Source organism: Mirounga leonina, unplaced genomic scaffold (assembly GCF_011800145.1).
Source record: "Mirounga leonina isolate KUSES-001 unplaced genomic scaffold, KU_Mleo_1.0 Mir_53, whole genome shotgun sequence".
NCBI lineage: Eukaryota > Metazoa > Chordata > Mammalia > Carnivora > Phocidae > Mirounga > Mirounga leonina.
In genome coordinates, this window is record NW_023270807.1 from 71,983,644 (window position 1) to 72,007,375 (window position 23,732).

The 23,732-nt window shown below is 41.6% G+C and overlaps 1 protein-coding gene across 3 annotated transcripts in view; it reads left to right on the forward strand.

Annotated features, from left to right (window-relative positions):
- Positions 1–23,732, forward strand: part of DCBLD1 (discoidin, CUB and LCCL domain containing 1) — a 73,820-nt gene that overhangs the window by 27,968 nt on the left and 22,120 nt on the right. For all 3 annotated transcript variants that reach the window (XR_004676510.1, XM_034990383.1, XM_034990384.1), the window contains 4 exons: positions 12,388–12,522; positions 14,131–14,182; positions 17,576–17,648; positions 20,152–20,285. Coding sequence is in view for 2 of the 3 variants with exons in the window: in XM_034990383.1 (XP_034846274.1) it covers positions 12,388–12,522; positions 14,131–14,182; positions 17,576–17,648; positions 20,152–20,285 (394 nt within the window). In the remaining variant the exon portion in view is untranslated. The remainder of the gene's footprint in view (positions 1–12,387; positions 12,523–14,130; positions 14,183–17,575; positions 17,649–20,151; positions 20,286–23,732) is intronic.

Sequence of the window (23,732 nt, forward strand, 5' to 3'; positions counted from 1 at the left end):
TCCTGTGGGGCTGTTGCCCAGTTCCCCGGGAGAGTGGGAGGCCTCCAGAGGGAGAGCCCTCGTGTTAGTGCAGGGTCCCAGGGAGCCACGGCACTTGGCTGGGCTGCCGGGGGTGGCCGAAAGTGCCCGCTGAAGGGCGGCAGTGGGGACCGTATGTTGTGGAATACCGCTTTGAAATTCCCATATATGATGGCTCTGACCATTACAAGTGTGGCTGAAATAGCCGAATCGTTTTAGTGTATCCAGCTCGATTTTTTTCATTAACCAATTAATTATTAAAACCTGTGCCAAGAGATTTTACGACTCAACACTATCAGAATCTTGAAAAAGGAGTTGATGTTTTGAAAAAGAATAATGTTTTCTGGCATTAATGTTTGCAAGCTCTGCCAAGAATGGAAGTACTTGGAATGTGATTGCATTAACAATTGTGAATATGCTGGAACTGTACACTTTTTAATCATTGTGCAGTTCATGTGTAGTGGTTCGTCCCCCATGCCAATTTTGTTTTAAATGTTTGGTTCGTGTACTTTTGGGCGCTGTTATAATCCACAGTCATGATAGTAAAATGCACTGTAAACAAGTGTAAGCCACACCAGTTTTCCCAGTAAGCAGGCAAAATACACACTTGATCTCATTGCTTTTAAAAGGCCTGATACAGACAAGGTGGGATTATTATTCTTCTGTTGGTCAGGTATTATAATTGTAGTTGATATTTCAGATTCAACATCAGTTAGAAGGATTACGTATATATTTCCTACTGAGTGAGGACTCTTCCTTTCAAAATACCCTTGGAACAGCCAGGAAGCAGCAAAGTTGACAAAGTAAAGAATATCAACCTTACTTTGGAAAATGTGTTTTTTTTTAGAACAAAATAAGTTTTGGGGTGCCTGGGTGGCTCAGTCCGTTAAGCGTCTGCCTTCCACTTGGGTCATGATCCCAGGGTCCTGGGATCGAGCCCCGCATCGGGCTCCCTGCTCAGCGGGGAGTCTGCTTCTCCCTCTCCCTCTGCCCCTCCACCCTGCTCATGCTGTCACTCTCTCTCAAATAAATAAATAAAATCTTAAAAAAAAAAAAGAACAAAATAAGTTTTTAAAGATGTTCTTAAACACAAGTTTTACTTTTAAACTTACAAAACATTTTGGATCTAAACACATATACCGACTTTCAAGATTGTGTGCTAATATCCTGGCTAAAAAAAAAGTCTTTAAGAAGTATCATAGTTTGCTTAGTAGAGGTTGTTTTTACTATAACTGAGGGAATTCTGGGTTTTTGTTTGTTTAGGAGACCAAAGAAGCTGATACTACCTTCCAAAGAAACATTAATGTCCCTTTTATCTTCTAGGATTCAGGCTAGGGTCACAAGCATTTCGTTGTCATGACTCCTCACTCTGCTTTAATCTGGGAGAGTTCCTCGTTTTACTTTGTCTCTTACATAGTTTTGAAGAGTTCCAGCCATTTATTTGTAGAATGTCTGTTGCTTTTGGTTCGATGCTTTTGGTTCGATGTTCCCTAGTGATTAAATTCAGATTATGCATTTTTTTGGAAAATAGAACATTATCCCTTTTTAAAGTGATCTTTGAAAGCCTTGTTTCCAAAAATGTCCAGCATTAGAAATTGTGAGGTCCTATGTCCCCTGAGGAATGTGAACTAAGTCTGCATTGTTTTCTTTGCTTCTTTTCACGGCTTTCCTCAGGTGGACTCTTTAGCATTCAAAACTGCATTCATTTAAGTCACTTCAAGTGTCTTCCCCAAACAGTTCTGCCTTGTTCAAAGAGGTCAGTGTAATATGAGACTGTGAAAAAATGTAAATTTAAGGTGGCACCTTCTTTACAAAGGAAGTTCACCTTAATATTTGGACGCATAAGGCCATAGAGACTTGACTGAGGTAGCCGATGCTATCCTAGGATTGAACAGGTTCACTTTTAAGCCTGAATTTGAAGATTAAAACAAAGAATCTATTTAAGTAATGTATCGTAAGATTTAAAATTGTTGTATAGTACAGTTCGGATTGCTGCTTTGGTACTGATTCTTGATTTCTGGCCTTTTATAGTCATGATATAAAGTAATAACAGGTTAATTATATAAAACATTAAAATAACATTAAAATATCTTGAACTTTGGGAAAAAGTCAATGCTAATTCAGACACTGTGTCATGCCAAAATACCTACATTTAAAATATAAAATATCTAACTTTTATTTATGACACTGAAGAGGGAGGGCTGTGAATTCATACTGAAGGTCATTATTCTCAACTTTAAAACTCTTTATGACTTGTCCTATGGTTAAGTTCCATTTCCAGTCATGCTGACCAGAAAGGGCCTGCTCTCAGGGACTCTAGAGGAATTGTCATTTCTGTTTTCCTGATACTTCAAGAGGATTGACTGGGTCCCAGTTGCCTTTGAAAGTTGGACTTCCTTTGATGTGTGGAGTTCAGGGTTGTTCCTGGACCCCCTGAAGGACTTGCTGGAAAAATCTGGATGGGAACCAGATATTGGCTTCTCAGACTCCCTCCCCCCACCCCACCCCGGTCACTGTGGATCAATGAAAACAGGCTGGTCTTCAGCATGCATTGAGATTAACACTGTCATTTCTGCTGAGATTTTTCACTTGTGCTTAAGAGTGCAGCAGAGTCTGGAATTAGACTTTCTACCTTCAAATTCCTGCTGTACTGCTCGTTTATTAATTGCTTAACTTTGAGCAAATTGGGTCATGTTTCCATACCTCCGTTGCCCCATCTTTAAAATGGCCAAAATAGGGCACCTGGGTGGCTCAGTGAGTTAAGCGTCTGCCTTGGCTCAGGTCATGATCCCAGGGTCATGGGATTGAGCCCCGAATCGGGCTCCCTGCTCAGCGGGGAGTCTGCTTGTCCCTCTCCCTCTGCCCCTCCTCTCTGCTCATGCTTTCTCTCTCTGTCAAATAAATAAATAAATAATCTTTAAAAAAATAAAATGGGCAAAATACTACTATCTACCATATTTGGGTGATGGAAGCACATATGTATAACATAAAAGAATGATGCCTGGCACAAAATAAGCACTCAGCAAATGTTAGCCGTCATCCCCCTCACTCCTCTCCCCCTCCCTTTCCTCCCTCCTCCTCAGTGGCCTCGCACACAGTTTATTCTTTGTCTAAGAGGTCTAAGAACAGAGAACATCTTGGCCCCCTCTCAGTACCCTGAGCACTTCCCTTCCATCAAGCAGAGGCTGAGCTGTGGCAGCCCACCCTGCCCTCCTGGTGAGTTTGCCCAAATCATTCCAAGCATGTGGCAGGGGTTCCTTGGGCCAGAAATAGCTCCCTGTACAGATTTTCTCCATCCAACCTCATGAGATGAGCAGAAAACACATAGTCTCCAAGCCCACAGGTCATTTTGTTCGGTTTGGCTTTTTTATTTCACTGCCAGCCCATGTCTTTGTATCTATTTCTTATGGAAAGAGCCTCCTGATGTTTCCCTCTCTCCTTTCACCAGTCTCTGTTCATGCCAGGCTGGCCAAGCTTATCTTGTTGAATATAATTATAATTTCTTTCTTTCCTTTTTTCGAAAATTATTAATTGTACCCTCCTATCTATAGAAACTTGTCAGCGCGGCACTCAAGGCTCACTCACTCTTCTCCCCATCCCCATTTCCAGCCTCATCCCTGAGTCTCCCCATGTCTGTGCCTTTTCCTGAACACATCGTACATAGAGCTTCATGCAGTGGTATTTTTATTGACAGTATTCCTCCCATAGGTCTCTTTCCCTTCCCCTGCATTTCCTATCCCTTCTAACACAGACACACACACAGACACACACACACACACACACACACACACCAGATCCATTGCTACTTACCCCAGAGCCCCAGAGCTCCTTCTTTGATGTCCAGCAGCTCCGGTTATTCCTTTTCTGGGGCTTATGTTGATTTTCTAAGCCTTCACTACTGGAGCACCAATCTCAGTTTGAGATCATTATGTTAGCTTCTCTACCAGATATAGGGTTCCCTGAGCAAGGAATTGCATTTCATTCATTTTTCATTATCCCTGGATGCTTAGCATATTGTTGCATTTGCAGATGCTCATTGAATATTTAATGAATCTGATGGCATGTAGCTTGATTTTGGCAAACATATATTTAAAAATCTGTCTTTTGGGGGCATGTGGGTGGCTCAGTTAAGCATCTGACTCTTGATTTCCCTCAGGTCATGATCTCAGGGTCATGAGATGAAGCCTCATGTGGGGCTCCGCGCTGGGCGTGGAGCCTGCTTAAGATTCTCTCTCCCCCTCTCCCTCTGCCCACCCCACCCCCACGTTCGCACATGTGCTCTCTCTCTCGTAAAAAAAAAAAAAATCTGGATTTTCACAAAAGATAAAGTATCTTTATTCACACTGTGGGAAGATTCATAAGAGTCCTCGATCTATAAATCTCTCCTCTGCATCTAAAAAAAGACTTGATTTACGTAAAATTTTAGGACTCTACTTATTCTATAAAAAAGACCATGAAGTGCTGTAGAAGGCTCTTACACTTGAGCATTCAACTATATGCTGTACACGGGGCTTAGTTCTTTAGGCTAACTAACACATTGAACTGTCCTGATAGCCCTGAGGCTAGGGCCTGTTGTTAACATCCATACCTAAGAACACTGAAGCTCAAAGAGGTCAAGTAACTTGCTTATCACTTTCCTAGATCTGGGATGTGAGTGTGGGCATTTGATTCCAGAGACTCCACTCTTAAACCCTGTAACGTCCCAGAAACCATCTGACCCAGTGGCTTGTGTATAAGAAAACCTGAGCTGTAGTTTTGTCTGTAATTTGCTGGAAGAGACTTCTCCAGGCCTCCCCACCAGGGTATCCTGGGAATAAGATGGAGTTCTGAGAAATCGCTCACATGAAGAGTACAAGTAAAAATTTAAGGTCTCAAAGAAATGATTCTTAGTCAAAATGCTTCAGGAGGCATTGTGGTCAGGGATAGAAACCAGCTTGCCACGGGAACCTAATGGTAAATTGGTTGAATTGGTTGTGGTCTGCTACGTGATTTGAGATACAGAAAAACCAGGAAGTCCAAGAATTGTTCTCTTCCATTTCCTCTACTTCCACCCCCACTCCCAGTATTTTTTTAACCATTGTCAGTGATCTAGAAGTACAGCAATGTGAAGCCAGCCGTTAATATTTATATTACACTAGGAACAAGAGAAATGGGAAAACTAGGAAATGATACTAAGCGTTTTGATTGCAACAAGATTTCTGTGATAATTTTTAGAAAGATACATTATCTGGCATACTGCATTAACATCTAATCATTATGCCTTGTCTGTTGATTTTTAAAAAAAATCCTAAATAGGGAAAAAAACACGAGATTGGTAGCGTCTATCTTATAAGTGGTTTGTATCTCCCAGACATATTATGAAGAATGCAAAATTCTCACAACTTTTAAAAATAATAATAAAAAACAGCCTTTAAAGAAATTCCTAGCTCGTGCAAAGTTGTTTTGGGCCTCAGAAATACGTTCATTCTCCTCCAATTGGGTCTACTTGGGTGGACACTCTCGAGAAGGACTGCTTTTTGTTTGTCTGTTTTTGTTTTATTTTGTTTTGTCTTTTATGCCATGATAGAAATCAGAAAGCAGGGGCGCCTGGGTGGCTCAGTCGTTAAGCGTCTGCCTTCGGCTCAGGTCATGATCCTGGGGTCCTGGGATCGAGCCCCACGTCGGGCTGTCTGCTCAGTGGGAAGCCTGCTTCTCCCTCTCCCACTCCCCCTGCTTGTGTTCCCTCTCACGCTGTCTCTCTCTCTGTCAAATGAATAAATAAAATCTTTAAAAAAAAAAAAAAAAGAAGTCAGAAAGCATTTTAAACTCATATCGGCCAGACTCTTCCACACAAGATACCTCATTGACATAACCATAAGCCTCAAGGAGAAAAAGCTATGGGCCTCCTCCTCCTCCTCCTTTCTCCCAGAAATCTTCCCTGGAGACACTGTGATTTAGTTTCAGTAACTGCCATCTTTTGTTGGGAGGGAAGTAATGGCCTAGGTGGGTTGGAGCTCTAGTGTTAAGGCATTTCTTGACCTGAGTCCCGGAGCCCCAAGGAAAGCCACACCTTTGTCTTGGAATCTGCCTGGTTCATTTATCATCTGTCACTGATTTTTGTCTGGGAACGAGAGGCCAAAACTCTCCAGGGATACCACTTACATTCTTACGTGACTATGGTTTTAATAGCATCGTCCAGGAATATCCTTTTTTTATGCTAATCCTCCTCCTTTTCAAAGAGAATGGCCCTGGAAATTCTGTATGACCCTATGGCAATTGGCAAGCAAGGACAAACCGTGCCATTTGACTGCATTGAAAAAACAAATGGGAAACGGAGGCAAGTGTAAAGGCGTTTGCAGCTTCAGCATTTCTAGAGATTGCTTTATCAGCACGCTCCGAGCACAAATCTGGGCCACGCCAGCGACCACTTTCCGGGCAGCCGGTTGGGTGCCACGTGGCTGGGACACTTAGGGTCAGTTAGGCTCATCAGCGAGTTCTTATCCCTCATGAGAAATTACATGTGTGCTGCAGAGGGTGTTCATAAGGCTAATGAAAGTTGTTAGGAGGTTGTCTTGTTTTTAATTTGATTTATGACAGATCTCTCAAGAGTCGGGTCTCCAGGGGCGCCTGGGTGGCTCAGTCGTTAAGCGTCTGCCTTCGGCTCAGGTCATGATCCCAGGGTCCTGGGATCGAGCCCCGCATCGGGCTCCCTGCTCGGGGGGAAGCCTGCTTCTCCCTCTCCCACTCCCCCTGCTTGTGTTCCCTCTCTCGCTGTGTATCTGTCAAATAAATAAAATCTTAAAAAAAAAAAAAAAGTCAGGTCTCTGTTTTTCACCACTGAGAGTATGTGTCGGGTTGGGGAGGGGTCTCTGGGTTTGTGCTGGTTTTCGCTATTGAATGGCACGCACCCCGTTTTTTTTTTTTTTTTTAAAGATTTTATTTATTTATTTGAGAGAGACACAGCGAGAGAGGGAACAGAAGCAGGGGGAGAGGGGGAGGGAGAAGCAGGCTTCCCGAAGAGCAGGGAGCCCGATGTGGGGCTCGATCCCAGGACCCTGGGATCATGACCTGAGCCGAAGGCAGATGCTTAACGACTGAGCCACCCAGGCGCCCCCGCACCCCGTTTTTTAAACACATCCCTCTCACAGACAAAACAATAACTTAGTTTCATCCGCTTCAAGATGAAAAGCGCAGAGCCGCCCGGCATGGCTTGGAGCAGTTACTAACCAAACGATTATTGCCTTGTAATGTGGCGTCTCCAACGGGCCACCGAGAATGTCCTAGTGGCGTAGATCGCAGTACGGGAGGGACTGTCAGATTGCCAGAAGAGCAAGAGGATTCTGGGCTTGGCTCAGGGCAGACAGTTCATTCTTCCTTGGAGGACAGTTTTCGTTTATTCACACATGGAAAGATAAGAGGTTTCCCTCACAGCTGCTCATGGAACAGTAGCTCCAAGCAAGGGATGTGTTGAGAGGACCCGGCCTAGTGCGCTCAGTGAAGGCAGCTCCTACGGTTCCTGGCCTTTTCTTCCTTTGTCCCGGGAATCAGTGCGCTGTCTGCTCGGTCTTGGTCTCACGTGTGCTGCCAAATGCCACACGCTATTCCATTTGGTATCGCCGAGAGCGCTCCCCACAGTGCAGGGCTACCAATTTTATTTCACAAAAGGTAGAGGTATTTATTTTTCCTGATGTGTCTGCCTGCTTGGTGAGCTGCCTTTCTGCGGTGCCCCAGCCTGGTGGGAACCGGGGACGGCAGAGTAAGATGGAGCCCACCTCCTGACAAGGATCGAGGGGAGTTAGCAAGTCCCAGTGCTGCAGAACACACGGCACGGCCAGTTGAGAAGCAAATACCCATCCAGAACTGGGAGTCCTATGTTTAGGTCCGCTCCAGTTCTTAAGACCCTGTCCAGAAAGACCGGGGCCCGGGACAGACACCGCAACCACGATCCAAGTCAGAAGTCGCCAAGCTCTCAGTTGGGTTGCCTTTGGAGTTGTCTTTGGGGACGTGTAAACGTAAGTGTAACCCCTTTTTATTTTTTTTTAATTTTTTTAATTTTTATTTTTTTAAAGATTTTATTTATTTATTTGACAGAGAGAGAGCCACAGCGAGAGAGGGAACACAAGCAGGGGGAGTGGGAGAGGGAGAAGCAGGCTTCCCGCTGAGCAGGGAGCCCGATGCGGGGCTCGATCCCAGGACCTGGGATCATGACCTGAGCCAAAGGCAGACGCTTAACCGACTGAGCCACCCAGGTGCCCCTGTAACCCCTTTTTAAAAGCCGCGATGGAGAATACTAACAGAGAAGTACATTGTGTGGCCAGGCGTGGGTGGAGGAAGGCTTTGTCATAAGAAAAGCTATAATCCTCAATAGAGTTTGGCTGAAAACTGAAAACGTTGCTTGGGACAGACTGGTCGGTTCCTTCAATGCCTTCCCATTCATTATGTTTCCCTCTCACCGCCAGGCACGTTTTTCCATTTTCATCTCTTTTCCCTTTGAACTCAAGGAATGCAGTTATGAACTTCCATTCTGTGAGGACTCTGTCTATCTGTCAGGCCTTCAGACAGGAAATAATTGGATGTTTTGCCACAGGCAATAGGACAGGCAGCATTGGACTTCAAGCCTCCCTGCTGGCCTCACGCTGTCTCCTGCTATTCTGATGGTTGTGCCGTGATGAACCTAAAAGAGCAGCTGCTGATGCTGCATTGAGATGGAGAGGGTAGAACCCACCCCATCGGGGGCCTAGTTACGTTTTTGCAGTACTTCAGGAAGAATGCGAGAGAGATTGGTGCCTGGGGGGGGTAAAGGTAATTAAAGGAGTGTGTGTGTTTACATCTTTGAACTTCTCTCAGGAATATTTACATTCCTATCATGACTTTGGGAGGATACAACCAAATTAGAGTTTTACTCTATTTAGGTGTTTTTTGGGGGTAGGAAATTATATGTATTGCGTGACAACTTAGCGAGATGACATACACTCTTATCTCTTTGTGTAAGATATATGCAGTGTTGCAACCTTTCCTTTCAACTGTTCCATAAAAATCTAAAAAAAAAAAAAATTCCAATTATTCAGCCATGAGAAAGAAGGACATCCTGCCATTTACAACAACAGGAATGGACCTTGAGGGCATTATGCTAAGTGAGATAAGTCAGACAGAGAAAGATAAGTACTGTATGATATCACTTATACGTGGAATCTAAAACAGCCAAGCTCATAAAAACAGAGAGTAAAAGGGCGCGGTTACCAGGGGACGGGGTGGGGGGCAGTGGCTAGGTCGATGTTATTTAAGGGTACAAGCTTGCAATGAGTAGTAAATATGCACTAATCTAATTCACAGTATAGTGAATATAGACAACAATATTGAAGTTGACCCTTGAGCAATGCAGGTTTGAATTATGCAGGCTACTTACACATGAATTGTTTTTACAATACAGTACCGTAAATGTGTTTTCTCTACCCTATGATTTTCTTAAATACTTTCTTTTCTCTAGCTTACTTTATTATAAGAATACAGTATATAATACATATAACGTACAAAATATGTGTTAATTGACTGCTTCTGTTACCGGTAAGGCTTCTGGTCAACAGCAGGCTATTAGTTGTTAAGTTTTTGGGTAGTCAAGAGGGGCACCTGGATGGCTCAGTTGGTTGAGCGTCTGACTCTTGATTTCAGCTCAGGTCATGATCTCGAGGTCCTGGGACTCCCCCCCCCGCCCCCCCCCCCCCCCCCCACCCGCAATCAGGCTCCATCCTCAGTGGGGAGTGGGCTTCTCTCTCTTGTCTCTCTCTTCCTCTGCCCCTCCCCCCACCCCCCTGCATGGGCCTGTGCTCTCTCTGAAATAAATAAATAAAATCTTAAAAAAAAAAAAAGATTTTGGAGAGTCAGAAGTTATCTGTGGATTTTCAGCTACATGGGGGTTGGCACCCCTAGCCACCACATTGCTCAAGGGTCAACTACATAATCACCAAACTTACTAAGAGACTAGAACCTAATTATTCCTACCATGAAAAGAAATAATTATGTAACATGATGGAGGTGCTAATTACAATGACAATCATATTAAAGTATATCAATGTATCAAATGAATATATAGTACACCTTAAATTTACAGTGTTATATATCAAATATATTTGACCTAAAAAAATCCAAACAGATTCTCACTGATCAAAAATTTAGACTTGCTTACCCTACTGTTTTTGTTAGGACTCATTGGAATGCTATAGAAACTGAAGGAGAAATTAGTATCTTTAGCACTGTTTGGAGAGGAGTATATACATTATTATTTCCTCTTGGAAAAGATAAATGTGGTTAGAAAAATATTCTGATTTACCAATAGCAACAAGTTACTAGTTATTTCATTTTTGTTCTTAGATTTGCAAAGCAAGTGTCTTCACTTATCTGTGCAGAGAACAAAGGAATGTCAAGCATACGCAAAACAAACTAAGTTGCAAAAGTCAAGTATAGTAACCTGACTCACTTTAATTTTGAAAAAATGCTTATCATTCTACTTTACTGTGCAAAAATGGGTTTAGTATAAACTGCTTCTCTACCATGCTGTGACCACTGTCAAAGTTCATAAATAATCCATATATTTATTACACTAATGATTTTCTTTCCTTTCTTGTTTTTCCACATTTCTCTTCCTGACTTCTTCATGATATTTTAAAATGCCACGATTAAATCTTTCATGCATCTTTATAATCAGGTTTGGCTTTTCAAAACTGTTGCAAATAGAAGAACATTTAACTTCATTTCAGTTCTAACAATATTTGGAAGGCCACTACATACCAAGTACTGTATGAGCTGCCGGGGATAAAGTGATGGATAGAAGAGTTTCTAACCCCATGGAACATAGTCTAAAAGGAAAACAGACATTATTTATTTGTTTCTTTTAATGTATTCATTCATTTATTTATTTAACTATTTACTACTAACTACTAAGTACTTCTACAGTTCTCATTATATGCTAGGTACTATTCTAAGCAGTTTGCTAGCATTTCATGTAAGTAATTATATATGATGAGTATCTCTAAAGAGGTAAGTCATCGTTTTTAATTTGGATTTCACCATAATTTAATAATAGGGAACAACAGAGATTTGAGGCATGAAGGTAAACGCACAACATTTCTCTTTTGTTCAATTACATCTTCCAAATGTGAGACCGGGACAGGACAAAAGAGAAATCCGGTCCCGTATAGCAGGAGAGGAGTGCTTAGTTGGGTTCATGATCCTCTCCCAGAACTTTTTCTTTCCTTCCTCCTTCCTTAACCTGTTGTTCACACTGTTGGCACTGTTGACTGTTGCCTGATGTTGCTGTTGACTCTTTCCATACTGGTGTATTTGGGGAGAAGTTAATGAAGAATACCTGTCTTCGAACTTTGCTTGCTAAGCCCTATTTTCTTAGAATTTTTCAAGGTGACAATTTACAAAGTAAACTTTAACCTGAGTAGTCTAAGGAATGTCTGTTTTTCCTTTTTAGTTCCAAATCTAATTTTGTTCTTTGAAAGTTCATGGATGGGGCACCTGGGTGGCTCAGTTGGTTAAGCGACTGCCTTCGGCTCAGGTCATGATCCTGGAGTCCCGGGATGGAGTCCCACGTCGGGCTCCCTGCTCGGCAGGGAGTCTGCTTCTCCCTCTGACCCTCCCCCCTCTCATGCTCTCTCTATCTCAGTCTCTTTCTCAAATAAATAAATAAAATCTTTAAAAAAAAAAAAGAAAGTTCATGGATATTGCTTTTCAAGTAACCTATTCTAGAAATGATGTATTATACTCTTAATTGCATAATTTATACTACAGTATTTCAAAAGCCTTTAGAAATTCTTCTGCTTTTTTATAAAGTTCATTTTGCAAATCAAAATAAATTATATGGGTTAACCAGAAGGCACTGTAAGAGAAAGATAAATGTGTAAACTGCATGAGAATAAGATTGTTACCATGCATTGGACAGTCTTTTAATTCTGGAAACCTCCTTGAAAAAAGAAAATTTGTGAGTTTCTTCTAGGAAATTTAGGAGGCCCCTAGAATATCACCTTTGTGATAACATTTTCTTGACTACCTAATGTATCTGACCTTTGTTAGTCTTCTTTCATAAAAATTGAAACCTGTCTCGGGTTGTTCACAATTAATTAATTCCAGCCTATTGCTTATCTAGAGTTAGCCACCCCCCCCCCCCCACCCTTGGCTTGTCGGTATCATCAAGTCCACATTTAGGCACTAATTATCCGGTCCCATATAGCAGTTCCGGTAATAAGCAAAGTTTCAGTTGGGTAACAATTGCAATCTTGTATATGTGTTGTCTGCTAAATTTGACCGTTAAGGAAAAAAAATACCGTATTAGCAATTCTTTGTGCTGGTCTAAATTTTGAATGTGCCCAAAGTATGCTTTGTTTTTAGGACCATATTGTGGAAGTATGCCTGTTCCCAAGGAACTCCTATTGACCACGAACGAGGTCACTGTGCGCTTTGCGAGTGGATCCCACATTTCGGGGCGGGGATTTTTGCTGACCTATGCGAGCAGTGACCATCCAGGTATAGCGGAAGAATCCACCCAAATCTGTAAACTTGTGTCTGTCTGAGAATTCCTCTTGCTACTTGTATCACCATCTTTGGATAGAATTGTGACCTCAGGTAGAGAATATGTGAAGGAAGAGAGGAATGCAAAGTCTTTGTAAGCAGTTCGATCTGAACTCAGAATACTTTTATCGAGCATGTTAGATTGATCAGCTGACCTATGTGGGAGAGGGTTGATCTCATTTTCCTAGAAATGTTGGATGATGCATCTTTGGGCCTATTTTAAGGTCTGGTTAGTCCCTGGAGCCCTCCCCCCAACCTTTTTCACCTTAGGGGACAAGTAACCAGTGGCACCTCCACCCTCCACCTCCCACGTCCACTCACATACACCAGGTGCACCAGCACGAGGGAAGCCTGGGAGTCTGAGTCACATGTGAAGTCACTGTCACCGTGTGCTTAACCCTGGAGCTGACACTTGAGCAGGAGAGAAGGAGAGTATAGAAACCAATGAGGGAGGAAAGCACGGCCTCCTGTCTAGGCCTCTTGGGCTCCAGAGTGATTACTGTACATGCACTCCATGTCTGGCCAAGGTCACAGAAGTGCCCAGAGTTTCTGCTCTCAGTGCCCCCTGGCAGAAAGGTTCCAGGAGGGGGGTGCGCCATTCATTTCCCTCTCATCCAATCAAATCTAGCCAATCCCAACAGACCACAGCAGGACCAGTGTTCACCATATGTTGCTCCCTCAGAACTACTGAAAATATTAAGGAAAGAAAGAATTATTGCAGCAAGTGTGGAATATTTTGGAAACTATCCGAGGTTGATCTAAATGCATTAAAATCCACAACATCTTAGCGTCCCCGATTCTGAGTGTTCATTCAGTTCTGTATTCCAAAGAGCATTCTCTTTTTTAAGTCCTTGGTCCTGACTGATCAAAGTGGAAAGGTTGTATTCTCAGTAAGCACGTGGTTCCATGGGCACTCAGATGCCGCTAGCTAAATTGCCAAATTAAAATGTTCCCGAACCTTCTCTATGAACCACGTCAGGCTTTTGAAATTGTTTTCCTCTTGCCAAGGGAGGTTATTATACACATGATCTTTGTAGGCATGTAGTGGACAGTAATGAACCAGTGTTGGTTTTTCTGTTTGAAATAGTTCCTGTTAGCGTTCACTGGACAATTGCTGAAAAACCATGGTTTGTGGTAGAAAAGAGAAATGGAGGAAATTGGTTAAATCCTGAAGACAGTGTTCTCAGTTTTGATTTATTTTTAAGGAGAAAAATTCAGATAATAACTAGATAGTGAATAAATGCTCTTTAAAAATCCTTTTTTAGGGGCACTGGGTGGCCTAGTCAGTTAAGCGTATGCCCTCTGCTCAGATCATGATCTCAGGGTCCTGAGATGGAGCCCCGCATCGGGTTCCCTATTCAGCGGGGAGTCTGCCTCTCCCTCCCCCTCTCCCCCTGGCTTGTCTCTCTTGCTCACTGTCTCTCTCTCAAATAAATAAAATCTTTAAAAAAATTTTTAGAAGTCCTTATTTAAAATTATTTAAAATTATTATTGTTATTTTTTTTTTAGCATGAGTATCCTTCCATTCGGTCTCCTAATTGCAATTATCTTTATTTATGACAGATTTAATAACGTGCTTGGAACGCGCTAACCATTATTTGAAAACAGAATACAGGTAAATACGGTGTCCAAGTTGTGCTGCAGGCATAAGTTGCTGGACATTATGCTTTCTTTCACATTAAACCAGATAAAGTAGCTTATTTGTATTTAATTTTTTTTAAAATCATTTATGTTGTAAGTAATGAAGAATACTTGAAATGCTTTCTTATATAGCAGAGATCAGCAAACTTTTTGTCCAGGGCCAGATAGTAAATATTTTCGATTTTGCAGGCAATGCAGTCCCTTTGGCATCTGTTCATAGTTTCTGTTGGCTGCTGTGATGCAAAAGCAATCATGGACAATATGTAAACAAACGTGTGTGGCAGTGTTCCAATAAAACTTTATTTAAAAACCAAACAGCAGCCGGGATTTGGCCCATGAGCTACAATGTGCTGACCCCTGAGTTCTACTGTCGTACCAGTGAGCCGTAGTGGAGTCTAGACTGTGTTTTTTCACCTGGCCAGCATTTGGAAGTGACTTTTGTAATTCCTTCACTTTCAGAGGGAGTTCATTTTGTCTTTCTCACAAAAGAGAAACTTACTGAGGATAGGAGATGAAATTTTTGACTCCAGCTTTACTTCAACTGGAAAAATTACTGAATCTCTTTGATGTACATTTCCTCATTTATAAAGTAAGAGCAGTCCAGAGCAGGACTTCTCAACCATGGCACTATTGTTATTTTGGGTTAGATGATTCTTTGTTGTGAAGAGCTGTTCTGTACCTTGTTGGATACTTACCGGTGTCCCTGTCCTCTACCCTCTGTGTGCCAGTTGTGATAACCAAAAATATCTCCAGATGTTGCCAGATGTCTTCCAGAGCAGGCAAAATTCACTCCCTGTTGAGAACCACTGGTCTAGAGAGAACTGTCAGTAACACCGCTAACAACAGCTATAACTCCTTAGAGTGCTTTCTTCTTGCCAGTCATAGCTCCCTGGACTTTGCACATAAATAAGTCATGTGAATGTTCTAGCAGGCCTGCAAGGTAGGCTCTGTCATACCCTGAAAACAGAGGCACAAAGCAGTTAAGTAGCTTGCCCAGGACTACACACTTCATGAGTATGCCCAGACAGTCAGGCACAAGAGTCCATGGTCGTGACCACCTCGGATATTCTAATAAATGAGATTATTTTACATGCCGAATTGATTTTAGTGTTAACTAATATTAAGTCTAGTAGGGAAACAAAAAAGAAAATGACCAATAATTTGAATAGACAATAAAAATTAAAATGACCAATAATTACATTTGCCCTGTAAAGTTGCCATTCATGCATCATGGACAAATGCCAACCTTCTCTGAGATCTTTCCAGCCATACCTGTAGAGTCACAGTGGTGATAGGGCCTCTGGGCATCAGCGGTCATTTCCTGTCCTCCTACAGAAAAGATTATACTCAGGCCTGCAGGGTGATGTTACAGTGCTAGATCATCTAGGCTACAGCCCAGCCGTTAGTGTTTGGGTAAGATGAGGTGTGGTGACTAGTACAGATCCACATTCCCTCATCTATGATTGTGAAATGTCGAAAGCTTTAAAAGTCAAAGGGTTTTGGGGCGCCTGGGTGACGCAGTCGGTTAAGCATCCGACTCTTGGTTTCGGCTCAGGTCATCATCTCCAGGCTGTGAGATCAAGCTCGGCCCTGGTTTTATGCTCAGAGTGGAGTCGGCTTGAGATTCTCCCTCTCCTCTGTCCTTCCCGCTCATGTTCTCTCTCTCTCTCTCTCAAATAAATAAATAAATCTTAAAAAAAAAAAAAAAGAGCCAGAAGGCTTTTATGACTCATTTGCTGGCAATACCTGATTAGTGTAAACTTAAATTCATTTGACAGTAAAATTGAACTAAATTGAGTCTATTTAGTCTTTGTGCATTGGCCTTAGATATTAATGTTTTTGATTAATATATGCAGCCATCAGATGAATAAGGTCTGAGAATCTAATGTGTACCATGATTATAGCAGATAACACTGTATTATATAACTGAAATTTGCTGAGAGTAGAATTTAAATGTTTTTGCCAGAGATATATGTGTTATATATGTGTGTGTATTTAAATATATACATTTACATATTAATATATGTGAGGCGATGGATATGTTAATTTACTAGTTGGGTAACATATACCAAATCATCGTGATATACATTTGAAATGTCTTACAATTTGTCAATTATACCACAGTAAAGCTGAAAAATATATATACCTTTTTTTTTTCTGATTGCAAAAGTAATTTATAACTAAAGTAGACCATCACTAGCCATGTGTGGCTATTAAAGACTTGAACTGTGACTAGTCCAAGTTCAGGTGTGCTATGAGTATAAAATAAACTGCAGATTTTGAAGACTTGGTACAAAAGAAAAAAGACTAGAAATATCTTGTTGATAATTTTTTTTTGTTCATTACATGTAGAAATGATAAAATTTGAATATATTGGGTTAACTAGAATATATTATTGTTAGTTTTGCCTTTTTTTCTTTACCTTTTTAATATGACTACTAGAATATTTAAATTTACATATGTGGTTTCCATTAAGTTACTATTGGAAAGTGAGTGCTAGTAGGCTGAATCAAGATATTACAGAGTCAAATGGCACAGAAAGTGGAAGTTTCTCAAAATGCTATTCTTGGAGAGAATCCAGAGATAGTCTTCCTTGTCTTCTTTATATTCATGAAAAACATAAGTTGTTATTTTATATATTTTAAGCGTATCTTTTTATAAAAACAAGACCATACTATGTATAGTGTTTAGAAATTTTCTTTTTAAAAAATATATCTCGGAGGGGCACCTGGCTGCTCAGTTGAAAGGGCATGCAGCTCTTGATCTCCAGGTTGTGAGTTCAAGCCCCATGTTGGGTGTAGAGATTACTAAAAATAAATAAATAAATAAATAAACAAACTTTAAAAAAGTAAGTAAAATAAATAAAAATAAAAAATATATCTTGGACACCTCTGAATCAATTAAGATGCATTAGGGAAGCTCATTGTTTAAGAGAGTTTATAATGAATCCTTATATAAAGCAAATAATTATTGTGTAAAACTTGCCTTCAGGTTTACATTTTAGATTAATCTGTGTTTTCATAAGTCAGGTTTCTGATTTGTCATTAAAACAAATTATGCCTGGGGTGCCGGGGTGGCTCAGTCAGTTAAGCGGCTGACACTTGATTTCGGCTCAGGTCATGATCTCAGGGTCCTGGGATCAAGCCCACATCAGGCTCTGCACTCAGTGGGGAGTCTGCTTGAGAATTTCTCTCTCTCTCTCTCTCTCAAATAAATAAATCAATCTTTCTAAAAAATTAAAAAAATAAAACAACATACTCCCTCCTGCATGTTCTATGGAGGAGAGAAAATGCATTTAAGTATAATTTATACTTTTTAGTTTAAGTGTAATTTAATAAAATATCAATTCTTTATTTTCTTTTTCCAGCAAATTCTGCCCAGCTGGTTGTCGAGACATAGCAGGAGACATTTCTGGGAATCTGGTGGATGGATACAGAGATGTAAGTAATTGAGGGTAATTTTAGGGCAGGGAGGAAATTAAAAAGTGTTTGTTGCTCTGCCTAAACTCATCATAAAGTCAAGTCAAATAAGATCTAAAACCCCGGAGGTAAATGCACAATTCTCTCTTTTCTGAGAATAAATGAAATAATAGGTATAAAAACCAAGGTTATTCGTGCATGCATTCCTATTTTTAGCATTTCCACTTAAGCATGGTGTAAGTGAAATGGTAAATAAAACCCTTTTCAACACCTACGGATATAATTCCATTTGTTTTTTTATAAGAGGTCATCTGTTTTTTGGTTTTTCTTTTTTTTTTTTTGTAATTTATTTCTGTATTTTAATGCTTCTGTTGGTTCATGTAATAGCCAAGGACATCACCATTCACATCAGAGAGTAACAGCACCGTGTCTGGGACCAGGGAAGCCAGCTGCCCTGCACTTACGTAACAGTTCTTCCTGCCTTGCACCCCCAGTTTCTTCTGCAGAATGAGACTCTCTGGTTGTATACATTGTTCCCAGAGAAAAATACATCACAAGAAGTCATTTGTCTAAAGTATATGTCCTGTCTCCAGATACACAGTCCTTCATTTCTTACTATTTGCAGATCTCAATCCCAGAAATTTGGTATCTGATCTTTGAATATTAACATTGCTACTTAAAATAGTTGAGTTTCTAGCACATGAGAATTGGCTTGAGTTATTACAAATGTGAAAATCTGTATAGTGATGAAACTTTTCTAAGAGTTATTGACATGTGTCTTTGTGCATCCAAGAAAACAAACATGTTCCAGGAGGCTGATAATCTCCTCTCCAGCAAGGGGAAAACAAACTTGGCTTTAATTTTTGCTTTTAATACATCCTGATTGTGGAAGCAGCATATTTTGCAGTTTTGCTCTTTGTTTCCTTTTTCATGTATTGTCTTTATTTACAACATTGACACAGGATATTCATTTGGCCTATAAATTGTTTGAATCTTAAAATGATTTATAATACCTGAATTTGAGATATACTTGGCACAAGCTATTTCTAAGTGACTTCAAGAAATTAACTAAGGGAAATAAACAGTTGAAGTATAGTTTTTCCCCCAGCAATAAAGTCTCTTTGTTATTTTTCCATCCCACGCAAGGAACTTAAAAATTATATGTAATAAGAGAGATAGCATCATTTTTTTTCTTACTTTAGTTGTTTATTGTGCTTCCTCTTGACAGAGCTCTGTGTTTTAGTACAACAGGTAAATAAATGGCTTCCTCCGTGGTAGATCTGAGTGATCTGTAGGTGCTAGCACGCAGGTTTCCTATTTAACTTTGGCTGGTTTCATATCATTTGCTTTCAGAATGACTTTACCTGGGAGTCTGCTTCTCGCTCTCTCTCTGCTACTCTCTCCCTCTCTCTCCCTGTCAAATAAATAAATACAAAATCTTAAAAAAAAGATAGCGGCCATGTTATTTGCTGATGAGTTTGTGGGTCAGCACTTTGCGCTGGTCAGTTCTTAATCTCCCTTGCCTAAAAGAGCTCCTGCAGTCATGTGGTGCATCAGGTGGGGCCAGAGGGTCGGAGGTGGCCATGATGACATGTGTGGCCGTTGGTTGGGCCGTGTCATCTGCAGCAGAACCGAGCAAGTTACGTGTTCCAGTGCAGTCAGTGGGAGGTACCTACATGGGGGCATGACCGTCGGGAGGCATTATCCCTGGGGGGCCGCCACGACTGTAAGTTACCTACTTCCCTCTCTAGCGGATGGGTGCCCAAGTTGGCGTAAATGTGGTGACTCTGAAGTCATTTTGAGATAGTTATACAATAATTTTTTCCCCTCCTCTAAAACTTTCTATTTAAATGAATTATGGCGTAGCAATGTCATGGGTCAAACAGGGATCCTGACTGCATGTTATAACAAGATGGAAACCTCCCACCCTATTTTAAATGTTTTTTTTTTTTTTAAGATTTTTTATTTATTTGAGAGAGAGAATGAGAGACAGAGAGCACGAGAGGGAAGAGGGTCAGAGGGAGAAGCAGACCCCCCGCTGAGCGGGGAGCCCGATGTGGGACTCGATCCTGGGACTCCAGGATCATGACCTGAGCCGAAGGCAGTCGCTTAACCAACTGAGCCACCCAGGCGCCCCAATGCGTATTGCCATTTTGGGGAAGTAGAAAATTATTTAAATCAAACATCAGATTTTTTGAAGTCAAACTTAGGTTCAGAAGTGATTTTTTCATCTTTTAAATTTCATCTAGACTGGTATTTCTTTCTTTTTTTTTTTTTTAAAGATTTTATTTATTTATTTGAGAGAGTGAGAATGAGAGAGAGCACATGAGAGGGAGGAGGGTCAGAGGGAGAAGCAGACTCCCTGCCGAGCAGGGAGCCCGATGCGCGACTCGATCCCGGGACTCCAGGATCATGACCTGAGCCGAAGGCAGTCGCTCAACCAACTGAGCCACCCAGGCGCCCTCCCACCCTATTTTAAATGTGTTCTGGAGTAACCGTGAGTGATGACGTTGCTGTATTTCAGACCTCGTTACTGTGCAAAGCCGCCATCCATGCAGGAATAATCGCAGACGAGTTGGGCGGTCAGATCAGCGTGCTTCAGCACAAAGGGCTAAGCCACTATGAAGGCATCCTGGCCAATGGTGTACTCTCAAGAGAGTAAGTACTTTGTCTTTTGTTCTGAGTGGCAGGTAACCCGAAAGGCATAATCTACCAGCTCATAATTTTGAAGGGACAGTGGGCATAGGATCCCAAGGGTTTGTCAGCTGGGAGGAATGTGTGTGAGTGCTCAAAGCAGCATTTACGGTGTCTTTGTGGAAGATCAATGCAGCAATAAAGAAGCTCACTGGTTATGCTGACAAGTGAATTAAAAGGGCACACATCAGAAGTTCTAGGGCAAAGGAATGTTTCTACTCTCAGATGCTTTAGTAGGAGAAAATAAAGGCTGTCTGTTTTCAGTTCTTCCGGTTTTAGTAAATAATTGGTTATCTGCAATATTACCAAAGGTACTGAAGAAGACAGGGAACTAAAATAAGCCTCCATAGAACTACCAAGCTCCCCGGGAGATCCCTAGAGACAAGCTCTTAGTGATGAGTAATAGTTGGGAAGTGAAAAAAAAAAGAGGGCTTTTGTTAACATATACCTCTCTGTTTGCTGGTATCCTCTGCTCTTTCACCTTCTTGAGAAAAAAGTATGTCAATTGTTCAATTGTTTTAAACATTTCAACCTGAGCTTTTAATGCTTTTAGGTTTCCTCAGCTTCTGGAGTGGAAAATAAGAGCTGTTAGAACTAAATATAATCTCGCCTCATGGTCCAGGTGTCCACCCATAGAAACAGGCAGCTTGGAATGGGCCAGAGGGAGGCTTTCCTTGGGTGGAGGCCTTGTGAGAGAACGGTGATCCTCAAGCCACTGTGTTTATCTTCTGCTCCCTCCCTGCCTGCCCCAGAAATGTCTTCCTGCTATCGTGACCCTGGTTTTTTGGACAGGTTGTCACCATAGTCTTGGTCCCCAGAATATGGCACAAGACAGAGACTACAGGCATTTCAATTTCAGGATCCAAAAGTAGGAAAAAGGAGGTCAGGGCCTGTATCCTCTACCACTTCCCTGTCTGTGTGCAGATCACCGACCCCCCCCCCCCCCCCCCCCCCCCCCCCGCCATTTTGCTGTCGTCCCTGCTTATGTGCAGAAAGAACACGGTCATGTTTCCCTGCTCTGTTCTCCCAGGCAGTGTGGACCATCTCATCTGGTGAAAAAAAAACCACATAAGGGGGTTGATAGGTTCCCTAGTTAGCATAAATGTAGTGACTCTGATGTCATTTTGAGAAAGTTATACAGTAGTTTTTTTCCTTCCCCTTCTACTTTTTATCTAAATGTATTACAGCTTTGTTTAGCGATACTGTAGTTCAAATGGGGATTCTGACTCCAAGTTATAATATTGTTTTTTAGGAAAATGTATCTTAAGTTCCAAAGAACCGATTGATGAATTCATAGGTAAACTTAGGGACCAGTACCCATTTCTGGATTGAGGTGTTGGCTTAAGCTCACGGGAGAGGGGATTTCGAAGCAGTGGCTGAAGTTAGGGGTAGAAACTGGTTAGGTCACCTTCATGAAGAAGGCAAGCCTTGGGTTTGGTGGAAGGCAGGAACCAGGCATATGGGGACATGGGAGCAGAGTCAAGGCTCAGAGAGGGACACGAAAGGAGTCGTGGCAGTCAGCACACCAGGCTCACGTCCAGGGCCCTGGCTGGTGGGTGGCTGAGGGAAAAGGCAGAGCTCCCACCGGCAATTCTGAGTCGGGGGCTGCGGGGGGGGGGGTAACTGGAGAGGGTATTCCAGTCCAAGTCTTTTACAAGCCACCCAGTGATGCTGTATGTAATCTACAGAAGGCAGTCATCCACTAAGGATTGGGTGCAGGCTGCACTCTGATGGGCGGGCTCTCCGCTCTGTCTTTGTGTTCTCTGCTTGCTATAGAGAGGACTCCCCTCTACTTTCCCCCTGGATAGGACTTTTAGCTTTGAGAGGCCCCAAAGTGTTCTTTCCTATTGTGTGACCAAAGACAAATCGGTCCCAAATTTAAGATCTAAATGCCTAGTAGCAGAGTACCTTTAGAAAGTAAAATCCTTACTTAAATAAATAAAATTTATATATTTGTGTATTATAAATTCATTTTATATACACATGCATGTATGTTATACATACATGTATGCATGTACATATATGTACTATATATAAAGAAACATATGCATGCATTATATATGCCTATATACACACATATGTTTGTACATATATTTTTTCACTTATGTATTTGCCTCAAGGTTTGTGGAACATAAATATTATATCCTGATTTATAATAAAAGTGATTGCTTATACACAGTAAGCTGTGTCGGCTTGACCTTGACTTTTGAGGATCTGTTTCTGTTTACATTTTTTATGGTCTAATATATTGACACCAGGGCACTATTTCAGAAAGATGCCATGCTGTGGCCTAGATTTGTTGGGAGCCACATCTCCAGATAGGAACAAAGAATTGGCCTCTGGTTTTAAATCTGTTTTTTGGAATCTCTTGCCTATGTTTGTATACATTTCAGTGCTTCTTTTGTAGAAAAAAAGGACCGTAGAAAGTTGAACTTGTACTATGAGGATTTTATTTTACTTTTGAAAAAAAAATTATTTAAACTACTTGAAGAGAAGTAGACACGTTCTCAATTACTTCTGGGCTTGATACAGATGAAGTCTCTTTATGTAAGCCAATATTAAACGTTCATTCAGAGTCCAGAAATCTCAACCACGAATGAATCAGGAAGAGTTTTGCTCCACATTCCATGTAGTTATTTGAACAAACTGTTCGATTTTTGTTTTGGTAAGAAGAGAAAGTCCAGGTTTATATCAAGATTCCTTCTTCCTTCTAGCTCTGATTTTGCTCTGGCTTTTTGTCCTGAGCAGAGAAGAGTGAACTACATGCGGACACATGTCTTCCACTCCTCCTGACTCCCAAGTCTTCAGGGGGCAGTTGTTTTTCTCTGTGCCCGTGTGCTGCTGGGGAAGCAGTGTGCATGCGGTCATTGAACTTGTGTTCCCACGCATGATTGTTTGGTGTTCAGGAAAAAGCTCTGCCACTGAGGAAGAAGGAGTCCCTAAAGTAAATATCTAGGGTTCTTCTGGGATTCATCCGGGTCGGGTCACTTCCTTGATTTGAGGAGACCAGAATGGAATCAGGAAGAGAGGCTGACCTCAGACCAAGGGTGAAGGCTCACACCACCAGCAGCGAAGGCTTTGCTTTTTCAGTTGACATCAGCCTCTTCTTGATGGCTTCTCGAGCCCCCGGGGAAGGCCAGCAATTCCAGGCATCTGATTGAATGCATTCACCCTGACGTGTGACTGCCTCAGAACCCCAGCCTCCTGGAGGGTTTTCGTTTTTAGGAGAGGAGGCTCATTTACCAATAGAATTCTCCAAGTGGTTGTATTTAGTTTAATAGAGTGCAATGGAAAAATGTATCGCAGCTGATCACGGGCGAAGAGCCAGGCAGAGAGCCATTGGGAGGAGAGCCTCCCCTGGCGGTGTCTTCCCAGGGTTAACGCCACAGTTACCCTTCTTGTCCTAACTTC